Source organism: Monopterus albus, unplaced genomic scaffold, assembly GCF_001952655.1.
Source record: "Monopterus albus unplaced genomic scaffold, M_albus_1.0 scaffold26.1, whole genome shotgun sequence".
Lineage (NCBI taxonomy): Eukaryota > Metazoa > Chordata > Actinopteri > Synbranchiformes > Synbranchidae > Monopterus > Monopterus albus.
This window is the reverse complement of record NW_018127906.1, coordinates 4,009,649-4,026,283: the sequence shown is the minus strand read 5'-3', so window position 1 is coordinate 4,026,283 and position 16,635 is coordinate 4,009,649. Positions and strand designations below refer to the sequence as shown.

The 16,635-nt window shown below is 40.7% G+C and overlaps 1 protein-coding gene across 1 annotated transcript in view; it reads left to right on the top strand.

Annotated features, from left to right (window-relative positions):
• The window catches only part of unc13ba (unc-13 homolog Ba (C. elegans)), a 142,582-nt gene that overhangs the window by 94,818 nt on the left and 31,129 nt on the right, over positions 1–16,635 (top strand). Inside the window, exons 22-29 of the mRNA XM_020595042.1 lie at positions 1,626–1,776; positions 7,845–7,913; positions 8,419–8,508; positions 9,379–9,519; positions 11,365–11,570; positions 11,826–11,911; positions 13,688–13,814; positions 14,356–14,452. Coding sequence (XP_020450698.1) covers positions 1,626–1,776; positions 7,845–7,913; positions 8,419–8,508; positions 9,379–9,519; positions 11,365–11,570; positions 11,826–11,911; positions 13,688–13,814; positions 14,356–14,452 — 967 coding nt within the window. The remainder of the gene's footprint in view (positions 1–1,625; positions 1,777–7,844; positions 7,914–8,418; positions 8,509–9,378; positions 9,520–11,364; positions 11,571–11,825; positions 11,912–13,687; positions 13,815–14,355; positions 14,453–16,635) is intronic.

The window sequence follows — 16,635 nt, the reverse complement described above, 5'->3', positions numbered from 1 at the left end:
AGGATGTCCCCACGTCGCTCGTGCGGGCTAAGCCCAGTCGGGCCCCGTGGGAAAAAGCCCAGCCACCAGGCGCTCGCATTCGAGCCCCAACCTCGGGCCTGGCTCCAGGGTGGGGCCCCAGTTGCACCATACCGGGCGACGTCACGGTCCTTGATGTTAATTTTTTTATAAGGGGTTTTTGAACCGCTCTTAGTCTGACCCGTCACCTAGGACTTGTTTGCCTTGGGAGACCCTACCAGGGACATATAGCCCCCAACAACATAGCTCCTAGGATCACTCGGGTACTCAAACCCCTCCACCACAATAAGGTGGCGGTTCAAAGACAGCCTCACTGCTCTAGGTGTATTGTCACCACTATAGCTGCTGAACATTTCTCTTCATAGAGACCAATGTACATTTTCAGCAATTTTAAGAAAGGTTCAAACTAAATAGAATCTTTTGAAAAGGATGAATGAAATTTAAAAGTTTAATCGACAGTAGATCAACCTCATCATCTGTGAGCCTTGGGCGTCCATGACCCTGTTGTTGGTTCACTGTCTGTCCTTCCATAGACATTGTTGGTAGGTACTAACCACCATAGACCAGGAACACACAACCAGACCTGCAGTGTGGGAGAGGCTCTGACCCAGTTGTCAGCCATCACAGTTTGACCCTTGTCACAGTCACTCAGATCTTTATTTCCTGCTTCCAACACATCAACTTTGAGGACTGAATGTTCACTTGCTGCCTAATATACCCCACAAATTGGCACAAGTGCCACTGTAACAAGATAATCAGTGTTATTCCCTTCAGCTGTTAGTGGACATAATGTTACAGCTGATCAGTGATATTAATGTGAAAGAATGCAAAACCAGAACAGCTGCTAGCCTGCCGCTGTCAGTGGGTCTACACAGGAGGCTTTTCAGTTATCCATCGCATGCACATGTGGAAAGGAAATGCTTCTAGTTTAATTATTACAGCTGTCTATACAGGCTGTAACCCAGACACCTTAGAGTCTGTTTTATTTCAGTGAACAGTGACTGTGCGTTGGCTCTGAGGTCTCGTTCTCTTACTACACCTGTTGTGTAGAGACTGACGGAGGACTGAAGCCGCTGCTGCTTTGCTAAGATACCAACATTGTGTAATTCTCACTGAACACACTTCCCCCTGCACACACACGTGCCTAGCTCTGTAGCTCTCTACCTGCGGCAGTGTAAAGTAATCATTTGGTAATTAAGCAGAGCGTTGCTTTGTGGCCCATGTGTACTACAAATAAAGATTTGTCTGTAACATTAACTCAGGACAGATGGAGAAAAATATGCTACAACTGTACACTGGAGATCCTTGACCTCATCTCAGTTTAATTCACGTTTCTTGGTTTCCCTCCCACCTCTCTGTCCTTCTCTCTCTCATCTCCAATTAAACCCAACCCTTTCCTCCCTCCCTCCATCTTATCCTGCATCCTGCTCCTCCTCTGTGACTTATTTCCTCCTCCTTCCTTCCCTCTGGCCTCTTGATGTCTTCTTCTCAACCCTCATTCCTCCTGTCTCCTCCTATCTCATCCTATTTCCCTCCACCATTCCTTTCGACCTGCTTACCTACTTCTTTTTTCCCCTTAAACCTCCCTCCTTTCCTCCCATCCTCAGCCATTTCTCCTGCCTGTCCTCAAAGTACATGCTGTCAGGGGTGCCGGCAGTGATGAGCACCCTGCTGGCCAACATCAATGCCTTCTACGCCCACCCTACCGCCTCCACCAATGTCTCCGCTCCGGCCAGATTTGCAGCCTCCAACTTCGGGGTAAGTGACCACCAGGCCCAATAAAATAAATACAGGAATACATTAATCTTTTCAGTATAATTCAGTTAGTCAGACCGTTTGGCAGCATGTTTGTAAAGTGTCACTGTAAGAATGAGATTCATTGCAGACTGAGTGGACAACAGCTGATTTAATAATCACAGAGCTAAAACCCACAGTTTTATAAAAGTAGTTAGCCTTAACAACACCAGATTTGTATATCTCATTGATAATGCAACCCAGTCTCACAGCAAAATGTGTATTAGCCACATTGGTCTGCAAAACAAGAGATACTAGTCTTACAATGACACCTCCAAAATTCTGACTTTGTGATGTCTTTCTGGCAGCAAAAACAAAAGAAAACGCTAAGTTTAGGTACAGAAACTACATGGCTAAGTAAAGCCCCAAATAATCACTTTTATTGGCCCAGTGTGTTACACACACAAGGAGTTTGCGTCGAGTACAGAACCGATCCCAGCTCCCTTGCATGGCACCGCTCTGGCTGTCAGGAGCAACTTGGGGTTCAGTGTCTTGCTCAAGGATGGAACGAGAATCGAACCACTGACCTTGCCGTTAAGTGATGACTGCTCTACCTCCTGAGACACAGTTGCCCCGTATTCGTCCGTTCTGTGCTACTGTACAAAACATGGCGGCCTCCATGATAGGGGACCTGCACCTATGTACATATGAAAGGCTCAGTCTAAGCTAAGGAAAACACAACATTTCTTAGTTTCTGGTGATTGCACATTAATTAAAATATAATTGTGCATACTGTAGCCCGTTGCTGCTAATAAATCCTTCTAGATCTTACACAGTGCACCCTTAACTGTCGCGGCCTAGGTCGTCTGTACTACCTGAACCTTTATACTCTAAACGACGTGTTTCACATAAAGATTCATGAGAATGACCTGGACAGAGCTAGTGGGTGTTCCTTTACGCTGACTATATTCGTCCTCATTAAAAGATGATGCCTTTCACCATGGGACCTTTGGAACAGCTCTGAACTTTGTAGTGGCCTAAATTCAGCATCTGGGCCCCTCATGGGTCATATATGTAGGAACAGTGACGGCTAGAGGCCGAGTTTAATGACTCCTTGGATCTTGGTTGCACTGACATACGAGCAACTGCAGGCAGCATGTTCTCGTGTTAATAGGTCAGGGGATGCAGACACACTTCCTCTCACCATGGGCCGGAACAGCGTGGGTTTATGTCTGGACTGTCAGCTCGGTAATAAGCTGCTGGATGGGTCGATAAGTTTTCTTGTCTCATTACATTTCACTGAATTGAGTCATTTTCAGTGTGGGTATCTGGGTAACTGAAAAAAACACTGTTCATTAAGCCGTTCTCTTCTCCTGAGTGATGTTAGAGAACATCAGGAACGACACTTAGATAACTTTTTAGTAATTAATGCATGAATCTGCATAATTTAAAGTATGAATTAACTCGTGAAATATCAGTCTCTCTAGTCTACAGAACCCACACCCCTAAATAATTAGCCGACTATTAGGCAAAGTGTTGACATACAAACTGAGGACCCTTTGCTAACTATATCTTAATATGAACTATAGTAGTGCATCTGAATCTTTGTCTGATCATCCCTAATTGGTGCCAGAGCCACAACAATGCACTGTTGTGAACATGCTGTACATGCATCCTTCAAACCATTAGGTTCACTATTTTTGTTTTTTTAGCATCAACCTATGTTTCTCTGCTGTAATCAGTGTGTATTTATTTTGCTCAGTGGGGGAGATAATGTTTAATGCCGTAAACTCTATGATTATAATTGTTTTTCTGTTATTTATTTATAATTTTCCTCAAACCATGGTTTCCAAGACAAACGTTGTGCTGAAATGAAGGTTGTTTTGTTGGTAAAGGTATTTTGTAACAGTTTCAAGTGTTTTTTCTTCATCGATTTCTTAGTTTTGTTTTCAGACAGAGCAACACAGGCAGCAGGGAGGTGTTTTACAATCTGTTAAACTCAGTGTCTCTTTTCATTTGCTGCTGCTTTTTGACTGTGTCCCTCTCCTGTCTCCGGTGCTGCAGAGCAACCTCAGAAACATGCATGTTATTTCCTTCCTTCTCTGTTTCTGGCCCACTATTGTATTTTGTTTAAACTTTGAGCCAAGCCAATTTCGGTGCACCTGTTGCCACAGCAATAAGGTGATTTCCTCTTTTGTTAAGCTTGACTTCAGCTTTAGTCCCTCTTGTCTTCTGGCTCTGTCTCCTCACCCTCTCTCCTCTGATCTGCCTCGTATCTGTCTGTAAAACATGTCATCATATCAGTTTGTTCTTCCTCTCTTCTGCTCTCCATAACCTTCTCTGAAATCATGACACTGGTGTTGCTGATACAGTGGCATTGCTTTTTATGTTGTACAGTGTGTGTGCCTACAGACCTTGTGTATGCAGGAGTATCAAGACCACAGACATGCCAGAATCTCACACCTCCCCTCTGTTTGTTTGGGGTAAAGCAGTGGAAACAAACATGATTCACTAGATTTTTTTTCCTTGTTTCTACCAGGGAATAGTTACTGAGCATGTACAATGTGCTTCTTTTCTGTAATGCTCCTTGGCTCCTCAGTTGCTGCTGTCATTGTCTAGTTTTACAAGTTACTTAACCTTTTACAATCTAATTTTATCAGAAATATTTGAAACAAGTCTGAGAAGCAGCAAAATCCTTCTTAGAGTTCCTTAAAGGCAGTTCCTGCTCTTTGAAAGTTAATTATCGAAAGTGTACTGCAGCAGAGCAGGTCATGAATTAAATTGATGAAGGTCATTCAGGGCCACGCAGGTGAGTATACATAGTTTTATCCATGATTTTGTGATATAATGCTAAAAGATTAAATTTGCTCTTTTGAAGAGGCACTTTGCTCAGGACTGTATATTTTGCTCTCACTTTAATAAAGGGAGAATGCAGCACTCGGCTGGTACACTTGAATTAATTTCACTTAATGGCTAACTAGCTAGAGTAGGTCAGATGAACAGGCAAAATGTAAAAAATTGTTAAAGGCATACAACATACAATACATGTGAAAAATATAGTTCACAGTAAAACACATTTACTTGGGTTTAAATAGATATCTGCCAGTTTTCACAGCTGTTAAGATTTTAGTGTTATTTGGGGAAAAAATTCTTCTGGAAATCAGTAATTATATAAAATCAGCCCAACTATCTAAAATCCTGTGGTCATTTAGGTTGCAGGACATGTTAAACTGTCCTTCATTTTCCCTTAATTAGTATAAACTGTCCAAGAAATATATAGACACAGTGTTTCCTGTCTTCTTTCCTGTTTCACATGTCACTGTCATCTAAAATTAAATCATCAGAATGGACACTGATGCACATTAAAGGGAAACTTAGATTATTTCAAATTAACCAAATTATTCCAACAGCTTGGCATTTAGCCTGCAGTGTTTCCAGCTTCCTGAGACCAGAGCACATGCTGCTTCCTCCCAAGATAATCTAATGTCATCCGTCTTCAGCTATTTGTTGTGTCTGTTATTAGCTTTTGGTGGTTCTGCACCTGCTCCACAAGGAGAACAGAATCTTTGGTGCTGAAGCCGGCTCCGTCTCATCAGCTGTCAGCACTGTGCAAGGACATTTCTTTCCAAAGCAAGGAGAAACAATGTAATTTGATTAGACTACAAACAATCTACCGTCAGTAATAGTTAAAGGTTTGCATATTGAAAACCCTGAAACATAAACTAAGGTCTGTTGTAGGTTTCAGAGATGAAAACTGAATTACAGCAGCTACGACAGCATCCCACCAACAAAAATGCACCTAACTGCAGAACAAAAATGGTGAAGTTTAGCTCTGAACGATCACCATTTTCCTTGTCTTGTCCTTCAGGCTACTTTCACCTTGTTAGGTGAAACCTTCAGGCTTATTCATTATTCCCAATCAAAACATCAAATTTACCACCCATCGGATGAACTGGAACTCAGTATGTTTCATTATCACGTAAATTGTGTCACAGCAGCCGAGAAAGGAAGTGCATGAACCTCAGGATGAGGAAAGGGAGTAACCTTCCCCAGCATGTGGAGAGCAGGTAACAAGGAGACTGGAGGTAATTACAGTATTACCAGTACTACCAGGACTGTATGTGAAGAGGATGGTGTGTGTGTATGTGTGTGGAGGTAGAGGACAAGAACCGCTTCAGGGAAGGACGATGTGACAGTGTGGTATTTTTTAAAGGTCAAAACTGAGCTGTTATCCTCGACTCAGGCTTCTTAGGTCAGGTGTGTGTGTGTGTGTGTGTGTGTTCTGGGTTTGAAACATCGACACTAAGAGCAGTTTCATGCAGTTTGTCTGGCCCTCACTTCTTCAAAGGGCTGTTTAAAGGTTCAGGTTAAGACTTGGTTTTATAGTTGTGGTCAAGGTTTAAGGGTTAGATTTAAGGATAAGTCTGGCATTATTATATCTTTTTTCTTATTGTCAACACGTCCCATAAAACCTCAATGCTCTCGGCCCTAACTGCCCAGTCTGTGGCTTGCAAGATAAAAGCAAGGATTCACTGATTTGAGCCAATTATTTGGTATCAGGACAGATACTGACCTTAGATATTCGCCTTAATAAGCAGATTGGGTATCTGCTTGGTGATGTGATGTGTGGTAACCTTGACTGATCCACATTAAATAGATCCACTCTCTGTTTCTGCTTTCAGTTACATTTTTCCCCAGAGGGACTGTTGACAGTGCACATCTATAGGATATTACCAGTCTTATCCTTCAAAGTTCAAGCTGAGCTTTGATGTGTAGTTGTGCATGTTAGCAAACAAACTGTCATGACTCACAAAGCTGTGACACACTCTCTGTGTTTCTGTTTTCTCATAAATACTAACTGTTTGAACCGTGGGACACAAACAAAGTTGAAAGACTTTCAGTGTTTGATTAGAATTTGGCAGTGGTGTTACTGGTGTTCAGTGCCAGTTAATGTTGGGCATACTTTAATCCACAGATAAAAACTAAGGGCAGCCCTTTCCAGTTAACCAACAATGCAGAAACTAAATACTATGCAAGCACAACTTGCTACTTTTCTAAGGAACTGAAAGACTGAGGCATTGCATTTGTAAAAAGAACCGTTTTAACTGGGATTAACCAGTGTCTTTACAGTATTTGAATGTGTTTTTGCAATTTTTTCACGAGTATCTATTTAAATATTTTGCCAGTTTTCAGTGAGACTGGGACTCCTGCATCTCTTTCTTCTTCCTCTCATTTTCTTTGTCAAACTAAACTCATTCTACCTCCTCAGTTTGTCAGTCATGTCATGACTCCACTACCCCTCTCTCCCAGTTTCAAGCGGCTTTACTGGCATGATATGCAAATACAATTGTGTTGCCAAAGCATATGGAAGAACATTTTTAAAAATCAGCAATGCGGATACCGCTACTGGCTCGGGTGGTAGACCTGGTTGGCTACTGATCAGACAGTGGTTCGATGCCCAGCTCTTCTTATCCAGGTGTCCCTTTAAGTATAAGGAAGACTGAGCCCAAATTGCTCCCAATAAGCAGATAACATAGAAAACCTTTATTTAGGCAACTTGTTGTGCGCTCTGATAGTCGAAACATCTTTGAATGATTACAGTTATGAAATATACACCAGCCATAAATAGTTTCAAAAATAGTCACAAATATAGTCATATTAAAGATCTATGTGTGTTCATTTTATACATATAGATCTATTTAATACGTAAGGCCGCCGGCCTCGCCTTGCGACAGCATGGATCACGCCGACCTGCCAGTGCTGCAGTGTGTTTGTGTTCCTCTAACAAAAGAAGAAGCTTTTTATCATCAGCAAGGGTCATAAAGTATCAAACTACTTTCACACCCATGCAGCTTTAATGGTTTTTTATTTTGGACATTTGCAGAGGCATTGTGTCACCACTCTGATGTATTTCTCACACAAAACATTTCTTTCTTCCCTGTTGTTCTCCATAGTGTTAAACTACACACAGCGACTGGCAGCGACTGACACTGAGGCGCATTCAAACACACACAGGCAGCAAATTGCTCACATTTATGTCTTCCTCACTGTCTAAACAAGTGCAAGAGTCTTGTCCTTTCTCTCTCCAACAGAGAGATCGTTTTGTGAAGCTTCTGGATCAGCTGCACAACTCGCTGCGTATCGACCTCTCCATGTACAGAGTGAGTCTCTGCTGGCAGCTGCTGTTCTTCTTTCCTTCTCTGATCTCTACTTCCAGTCCATCCCAGTGACAAGTATGTTTGTCCCCATTCATTCAGCAAAAAGGATGTAGTGGGTGCACACCTGAGCACATCAGGGCAGCATCTCTGTCCAATACTGGAAACATTTGGCTTCAAACATATTTTACCAAATACTTTTGTAGGTTGACTTCTTTATTTCCCTCTTTTTAGGTACTCAGGCATTTATTTTTCTACTGTATCGCTTCAGTTTATTCTAGGGTCACACCAGGTTTTTGATAGAGCTTTTGTCAGGATGATTCATGTTTGAGTTTTGCCTTCAGCATCACTGTTTGCTTGTAATCAGTCATAGAGTAAAAATGAAAAGCTGATCAAAGTGGGACCTCGATAGGATGAACGTTAAAAAGAAAACAGGCCTTAAATTAAAAACGTTGCTATCTAAAGATGGTTAACTGACTTGTTAAACAAGTGTGGATGTGTTTGTGTGCAGAACAACTTCCCAGTCAGTAGCAAGGCTCGTCTTCATGACCTCAAGTCCACAGTGGATCTTCTCACCAGCATCACCTTCTTCAGGATGAAGGTAGAAACAAAATATCAGCTCAGTAAATCACCAAATGTTGAAGCCAAACATCAGATACATGTAACACTACCTGACCGATTTCATTACAGAGAATATATATTGTTAAATTCTGGCTTTGTTGAACTATGTGCTGTTAAGTTGAAAACAGAAATTTTGGTTTCAAGATCAAAATCATCTTTATTTCAAGACATTATTCAACACAAAGATGATTGCACTATAAAGTCACATACATTTTCATCGCTCAGCTCTTACTTACAGAATGCCCAAAATTGGCAGTAATTATTGTGGACTTTGGTCTGTGTGAAGACTTTCATAGGGGAAGGAATGCCAAAGCAAATGCACACACAGCTGAGCTGCAGCAGTGCAGGGTTGTAGCCACTGACTGTCAGCTGCTCTCGAGTTCAGGTCTGTTATGGGGAGGTTGATTTCACAGGACAGGAAGAGTCTTGGATCTGTGCATGGGTGTTAATGTTTATACTCATGCATGCATTTGTTTTCTGCACCAGTTTGGAATGAAACAAGAAAAGATTTGAGTCTTAGTTTGGCCTCAACTGGTACAAATGTTTCCATGGATGTACAGTATCCATAAAGACCAAATTACATCTTGTGACTGACTCACATTATTGTATAAAGACCATATAACTTCATTTGTGTGTGTGTTTTTTTTAATGTTTTTATTCACCATGATTCTCTCATGTTAAGCTCATGAATAGTTAGCAGTCACAGTTCCTCGCTTATTGTCTGAGGAGTCTGTATCCTAGATTACTTGACAGTGTTTGTACTTACCTACCATTAGGGCCTCTGCATATCTGTGTGTTTCTGTTCAAGTTGAATCTGACGCGTCTCCCCCATGTGTCTGGTCCTCTACAGGTCTTGGAGCTGCAGAGTCCCCCCAGAGCCGCTAACGTGGTGCGAGACTGCGCCAAGGCCTGTCTGAACTCAACCTACGAGTACATCTTCAACAACTGTCAGGAGCTCTTCAACCACCAGTTCCAGCCTGCAGTCCAACTGGTGAGCTGCTAGGAACCAACATGGTTTGATGTGGGAAAATGCTCCTTCTCAAATATGTGCCTGAAAGAATTACTAGTACTGGATATCTCAGTTCAGAATCCATGCTACACTTACTGTCACAGTTTTATGCTCTAGTCAACTTCAGTCATCAGAAGCAATGTTACACAATGTCCCCGCCACCATTTAGATGTAAAGCTTGAACAATAGGTCTATTTTAGTTTTTAGGACCAAAGCCAATATATTCATAAGGTGTACACTATATAACTACCTAAATAGTACAGTATATAATGTTAGCAAATTCCTAGTTGGAGTATTATGTATCAAGTTTTGTCAATTTTTATATTTCATATTTAATACCACAGTATACTCTCAAGGTACTGCAGTGGTTTTGCTGACAAGGCCCTTATCTGTTTTAGAGTACATAAATCAAACAAACACAGAATCTGTATCTCACTTTCTGCTTCATCTCCTCCAGTTGCTCATGTTACTCTCTGTGCATGCAGCACATAGCCGCATTGCTAATGTTGCTCGATTGCTACTTTTCAGAGACCCAGACATTGTTTTTAATAATGTTGGCAGTACCTCCAGGCAGGCATTTCACCAGAGCTGTCTGTCTTTGTTGCTCTGGATATGAAGGTAAATGGTTATTGTACAGTTTGGGAAATTGAGAAAGAGGGCAGTGACTAGCTGCACCCACAAAGGTCGGCACAACCGGTGGTCAAAGTTTGAACTATGGGCGCAACCCCTGCTGCATACTGCACGGTGCAGACGTCCATGCAGAGTCTGTGCAGCACACCACATACACAACAATGTTGCATTTCTGTGATAATGTGAGTACCGATGATGGTGCCATTTCATACAGACTGCTCCGACCAGCAAGACCCTCATTTTCTGCAATAATGTGACTATGGCTGTAGGCCTAACTGATGCACTAATGAAATTTAACCCACCTGTTTTGTTCATTTCTCAGGAACAGCAGTGATGTTTACCATTACTAACCATTTCAATCACTATTTAGTGCAGTGGTGTTCTGTACCTCTCACAGATTATGGTTCAATGAGGATAATGCACTCGTTTTTCATAAAAAAAATGCATGTTAAAACTTTTTTAATGTACATTGGAAAGACCTACATATAAAAGACATTATTTTTACATGACACTGATTTTTTTTTAATTTTATTTTACATTTTGAAATCTTTTCTTTTTATGAAGTGATGTTGATAAACATGAGACACGTCTTCTGTTCCAGGTCAAATTGACCTGAACAATATCTTTGCAATATAAACATGTGGGGGTAGGTTGCAAATATGTGAAATGAACCATTTTCATTTTATATGTTGATTACACATATTAAGCCAAGCAGAAGAAGTTTCATACCAATAAAATATTTTTAACTAGTGTTTTTAGTTTTTTAACTTTACAGTTTGACCCACAATATAACAGGAGGTTTAAATTGGTTAGGGTTTATTAATCCCTATAGGGAATTTCTTACTGATGGCAGTGCTGTTATTCACTGCCTAGCCACCAGGGGTAACTAGGGGTTCAGTGTCTTTACGAGGACACCTCAGCATGGGAAGATCGGGAATCGAACCACCAACCTTGCGATTGGGAGATGACCGCTCTACCTCTTGAATCTCCGTCAGCTGAAAAATTATCCTCAGATCACTAAATATTTTTAAGCATGCCCAAAAAGATTCATGTCTTAATGTGCCTAAACGTTGGTATAATGGTATAAATAACACTGCATGATAATCAAGAAAACTAATTTTCAGCTTTATGGAGTGTGTAGAACGCTGTCACATAAACATGGAGGGAGGATTTGTCACATCTTTTCACCTCTTGCAGCCCAAGCCAGAAAAGAAGAAGGAAAAAGTGGCAGGAGAGGAGGAAGAGGATGAGGAGGAGGATGAAGAGGAAGAGAAGAAAGAGGAGAGCCAGCTAGAGGAGCAGGGCCCAAGCATCCAGAATCTGGACTTTTGGCCCAAACTCATCACGCTCATTGTTTCAATCATTGAGGAGGACAAGAACTCGTACACACCCGTCATTAACCAGTCAGTGCTCAGCTTTGTGTCATTTATCTTTCATCTCCTGCATTGTCATTCTGTGCCTGAGACAAATTTCTTGTGTGCCTAACATACAGTAGTTGGCCAATGAGAGTGGTTCAATTAAAATTAACTGCTGCTAATTACAGAGCCAAAAGTTTCAGTTAGTTAAAACTGTTGTTTGTCCCCACAAAACGATGTGTGTAATTTGTTTTTGTATGTTTTGTCCTGACACCTGAACTCTGACTTCTTCCTTCTGTTCAGGTTTCCTCAGGAACTGAATGTGGGTAAAGTCAGCGCTGAGGTCATGTGGACGCTGTTCGCCCAGGACATGAAATATGCCCTGGAGGGTAAGACTGTGTGCGTTTGTGTACTCTGTGTGTGTGTGTGTGTGTGTATAGGAGAGAAAGACTCAGGATAGAAGGCCTGAGACAGTATTACAGTGCGTTCTTCCTCTCCACATTTACACCTTCTTCTCTTCATCAGTCGTCTCTCCAGTTTTGGATAAAACTGACCACTATCACTGGAACCAGGGTGAGATAAGACAGCAGACACACACAGTGTAGCTGCGGAGATACAAAGGGACTTCTCCAAAATACTGAATTAAGGGTGTGAATATTTTTGTAAATAAGAGGTTTAATTTCATGATTTTTATAAAATCTAAAAACATGCTTTCACTTTCTCATTATGGATGAGTGAGTAGACTGGTGTGCAAAAATGGCAGTTTTACCCATTTTCTAACACAAAGTGTGCAACAAGTGAAGGGGACTGAATACTTTCTGAAGCTACTGTCTATTTCTCAGAGTGACAAACCATCAACAGATGTAAAATAACTGATGGAGTCACAGCGACTTTACCAATATTTACTGTATTTCCCCTGGAGCCATCCATATTACAAATGTATGCACTTTATATGTTAATATGCTTTTGAGATCTATGTACATGAAGAACAATGTCAAGTTGGTGAGTGATCAACATCAGAAGAACCTGACACTTACACATACATGAGTGTGTTTTATATGAAACCTGCCGACTGGAGCTCCATAATATTCTGGCTCTCGATTGTGTTTCATATCAGACTTGTAAAAAGTGTAGTATCCTGAACAAATGTCAAGCACACTGAGGCATGTGCAACTCAGCCTTCAACCTACAGAATTAGTTTAGATGATTTCCTGTTTGAGTTGTAGTGAAAATGTCAAGTTTGCAGCACACTAACACCCAGAGAGCAGCCGAGTTGCCAAGTCAGCACTCGAGTTCAAATTTCAATGCAACCCCTGACAGGTCCTAGTCTACCTACTGTACATACTGCCCTAGAGTATTCCACTTGTATCCTAACACAAGCCATCTCCCTCACTGTTTGAACAAAATAGTTTCTCTGTTTTCTCTAACTTCTCACTGGTTTGTCTTGTAATTCTGTTGCCATCTCAGCTCCCATCACATTTCACATCTGCAGAGTTGATTTCTATGTTTTGTGTGGGAGAGTGTGTGTGTGTGTGTGTGTGTGTGTGTGTGTGTGTGTGTGTGTGTGTGTGTGTGTGTGATTAGTGATTTCCCAACTATTTTGCACCATGGACCATTTTTACATTGACAATGTGGACAGCACCGCCCCATCCATAGATAAAATTATGACACAAGGTCTAGTCTGTTTGTGCATGTACATGTTTATTTACAGATAATGTAAATTTGGGTTCAGGCATATTTATATTTATTCCACCTTTATAGAAGTGAGATACAGACAAGGAAGTGCACAAGTGGGAACTGAAGCATCTTAGTCCTGCTCAATATCAGAAGCATCTCTGATCAGCTTGATGAAAAATGACCTGCCCAAACCAGTTGTGATCAGTTTCTTATTCTGCAGAATGATTGGGTCGGGATATGTGTGCATAGGTAAAGATACAGTGTGTTGATTAGGATCATACAACTGCTCTTTGAGAATAAATGTAATAGATTAATGAGTACAGACAAGATTTGACCACACTGGGGACAAATCTTCATCAAGAAAATATAAACCTGCACCTGCTGCAACACAACACACCCCATCAGAGAGAAATTTGGTGTATATGTGTTTATTTTATTTTGTATTTATTTCTGTGTTCCTGTGGGGGGTTGTGTGTTGTTTTTTACAGAACATGAGAAACATAAGCTGTGTAAGTCTGCCGACTACATGAACCTGCACTTCAAGGTCAAGTGGCTTTACAACGAGTATGTTAAGGACCTGCCTGCCTTCGCTGACACTGTGCCTGAGTACCCTGCGTAAGACACAAACACTCACACTCTCACTCTCACTCAGTGTCCTCCAGACACTCATCTTGATTTATCATTTCTGCCTTTCTCGTGAGATTTGTAGCGTACAGTTCATCTCCATGTGCACAGAGACACTTATCCACATGCATCCACACTTCAACCAGACATATGGATAACATATTAATTCTAATGATAGTATTGATGCAGTTTATTTATACAGCATCTTGCTAAATGATACTACAAAGTGCTTTAAATGTGTAAAACATTTCTAGACTCTAAAAGTGGTAACAATTAAACAAATCTTTCAATTAAAAGAACAAAAACTGAATTAAAATAAATAATATTAGAACTGAAAAAGGAAAATAATGTTTCTGAGGCTGCAAGTTTTAGAAGTAAACAGCAAGATATTTTCTTTTCACTTCACTGGAGAAACACTAATTGAAATAAAGAGTCAGTCACTTGGTTTGCTCGAGTTCTGTCTATCAACTTTATGGTTCAACAAGGAGAAGACTAACACCAGCGTTTTGTCTACTTACTGTTATTCTTCCAGGTGGTTCCTCCAGTTTGTTCTGGCCTGGCTGGCCGAGAACGAGGAAGTGTCGATGGAGTTCATGCATGGAGCATTGGAGAGAGACAAGAGAGAGGGGGTGAGTCTACAAGACAAAATCAGTGGTCAGAGAAAGTGTTCAGCTCAGCAGGCATCTGTCCTTCATCACTTATGGCTCAGAAACATTGTGCTTATTCATCAGTCATTACTTCCACTACCTTAAAAAGGATAATTTACCAAATCAGTGACACAAAAATCCAGTTGAAAATCAGATTGTGAAAAATATTATTTCCGGCACAGACACAGTTTATGAAGCGTCTCAACAGTGAGATGAGCTGTGCTTTTTCCTCCTACAGCTCTGATTTGAAACCTTTCTCCCACTGTTGTTACTAAGAGCACACAGCTGCCGGTTATCTGCCCAGAAGCTACACAGAGCTGGGAATCACCGAGACAAGCAGTTGTATAAATAATGAAACTTTATTAGGCACTTTGAGTGTCTGATATTATTTCATTTATTAAATCTAGAAAATATTATGAAATAGTGAAAAATGTCATCACAATATTCAGTCCAAGGTGATGTCTTCAAATGTTTTGTCCAAAAAAAAAAAAAAAACTGTCCAGAAACCAAAGATATTCAATTTGCCATGATATCAAACAAAGAACAGAAAAAAGTCTTTTTCAGCCTGAAATACAGTTCAGACTGATTTAATGACTAATAAAGTAGTTAATTTTATTAGAAGGGGGCAAAGCACTATTAGAGAGACCAGGGTCGAGTGGGTTGTTTAGTCCAGTTGATGCTTGGCTTTATTAGTGGGAAGCTGGTGAGGGATCATACAGTCGAGTGTTGAATTAGTCACTCCTGATGGTTCGCCAAGGCAGTTGGATGAAAGTGGGTGAGATATGGGGCAATATCATGAACCTCTGCACGTCACACCTCCAGGGGAAGCCGTGTATGTGTCCTGTTCGAGTGTTATGTCTGCTTAGAACATACTTTTGTTTACCAGTTTTACCAGTGATCTCTCCCCTGGAAAAAAAAATTAAATATTTCACTCTAAAGTTTCAATTTACAGTTTCCTACGCACAGAGAAATGGCCTCACCACAAACCAGAATTTAATTAAGGCAAACATGAATTTTCAGGCTTCTCAGGAAATGAGATGTTTGTGACCTAAGCCATTACGATGAGTGTATTGCTACAAAATCTTGCGTAAATGTAATAAATTCATATTTGTTTCATTTCCTTTTGCAAACACACAGGAGTGGTGACTGAGGTCACAACAAGAAGGAAATCAGAGAGGGGATATGAGAAGTAATGGAAGTTGAGTCACATCCTAAAAGTATGAGGATGCAAATGGAAAAGACTGTTTGAAAAATTGTATCTTTCTGCAAAACTGACGTCTATGACAGAATGAAAGAAAGCTCCAGTCTCGTGACCTTTTGTTTATGGACTCTTGTAATGATGGTTCAATAAATTCTGGTTTTGGCCAGACGGTTCCAGATTAACAGAATGATGAACTAGTGTTGTCTCTCCACCTCCTGCTGGTCCCATAGCTGCACTTTATCTTCTGTGTGTTTCGTTTGTTGTTTCCATGGGTGTTTTCTGAGAGTAGTCTGCAGAAGAGGCTAGTGGTTAGAGCCAGCTCTTTGAATGTTGAATGTATAATTATGATGCACTTCACATGTTTTAATTAGTCATTGGAGAGGTCCTGCTTTCTACTGCACAGTGGGCACACAAGCTGATCTGGTTCTCAGTCAGTCCGTGTGCTTTCAGCAGTGCCTTACTTCACAAATGTCATGACACTTTATTTCTTCACAAAGGTTACAGGAGGGCCTATAGAGATGGTTGTGCTCTCTTCATTCTTTCTCACATGGCTTTGTTTTACATTTTTATGGCAAAGACACACCAAACACCAAAACATGACACAACAACTTACAGTATTATAAGGAAGGATTTTGCTACTTTGGACATTTAGCAGTAGTCATCTGATCTTTAGCCATGACAGTTCAGAGGTAAACTGTAAAAATATGGCATTCATATTACAAAGTAACCAGGAATGTGTGATTGATTTGATTTGATTTGATTTATTCTTTCAAGCATATAAAGACAGTTGATATGTCAACACACATAATTTTACACATATCCAACAAATGCTAATCCAATATCAATTTGCTTATACCTAGTACATGCTTGAATGGAGTAGGAAGAAGTCAGACTTATCCAGTCCTACCCCATGACATCATCTTACCATCATTGGTTTGCAAGCAGTAAATAATTCTCTTCTACA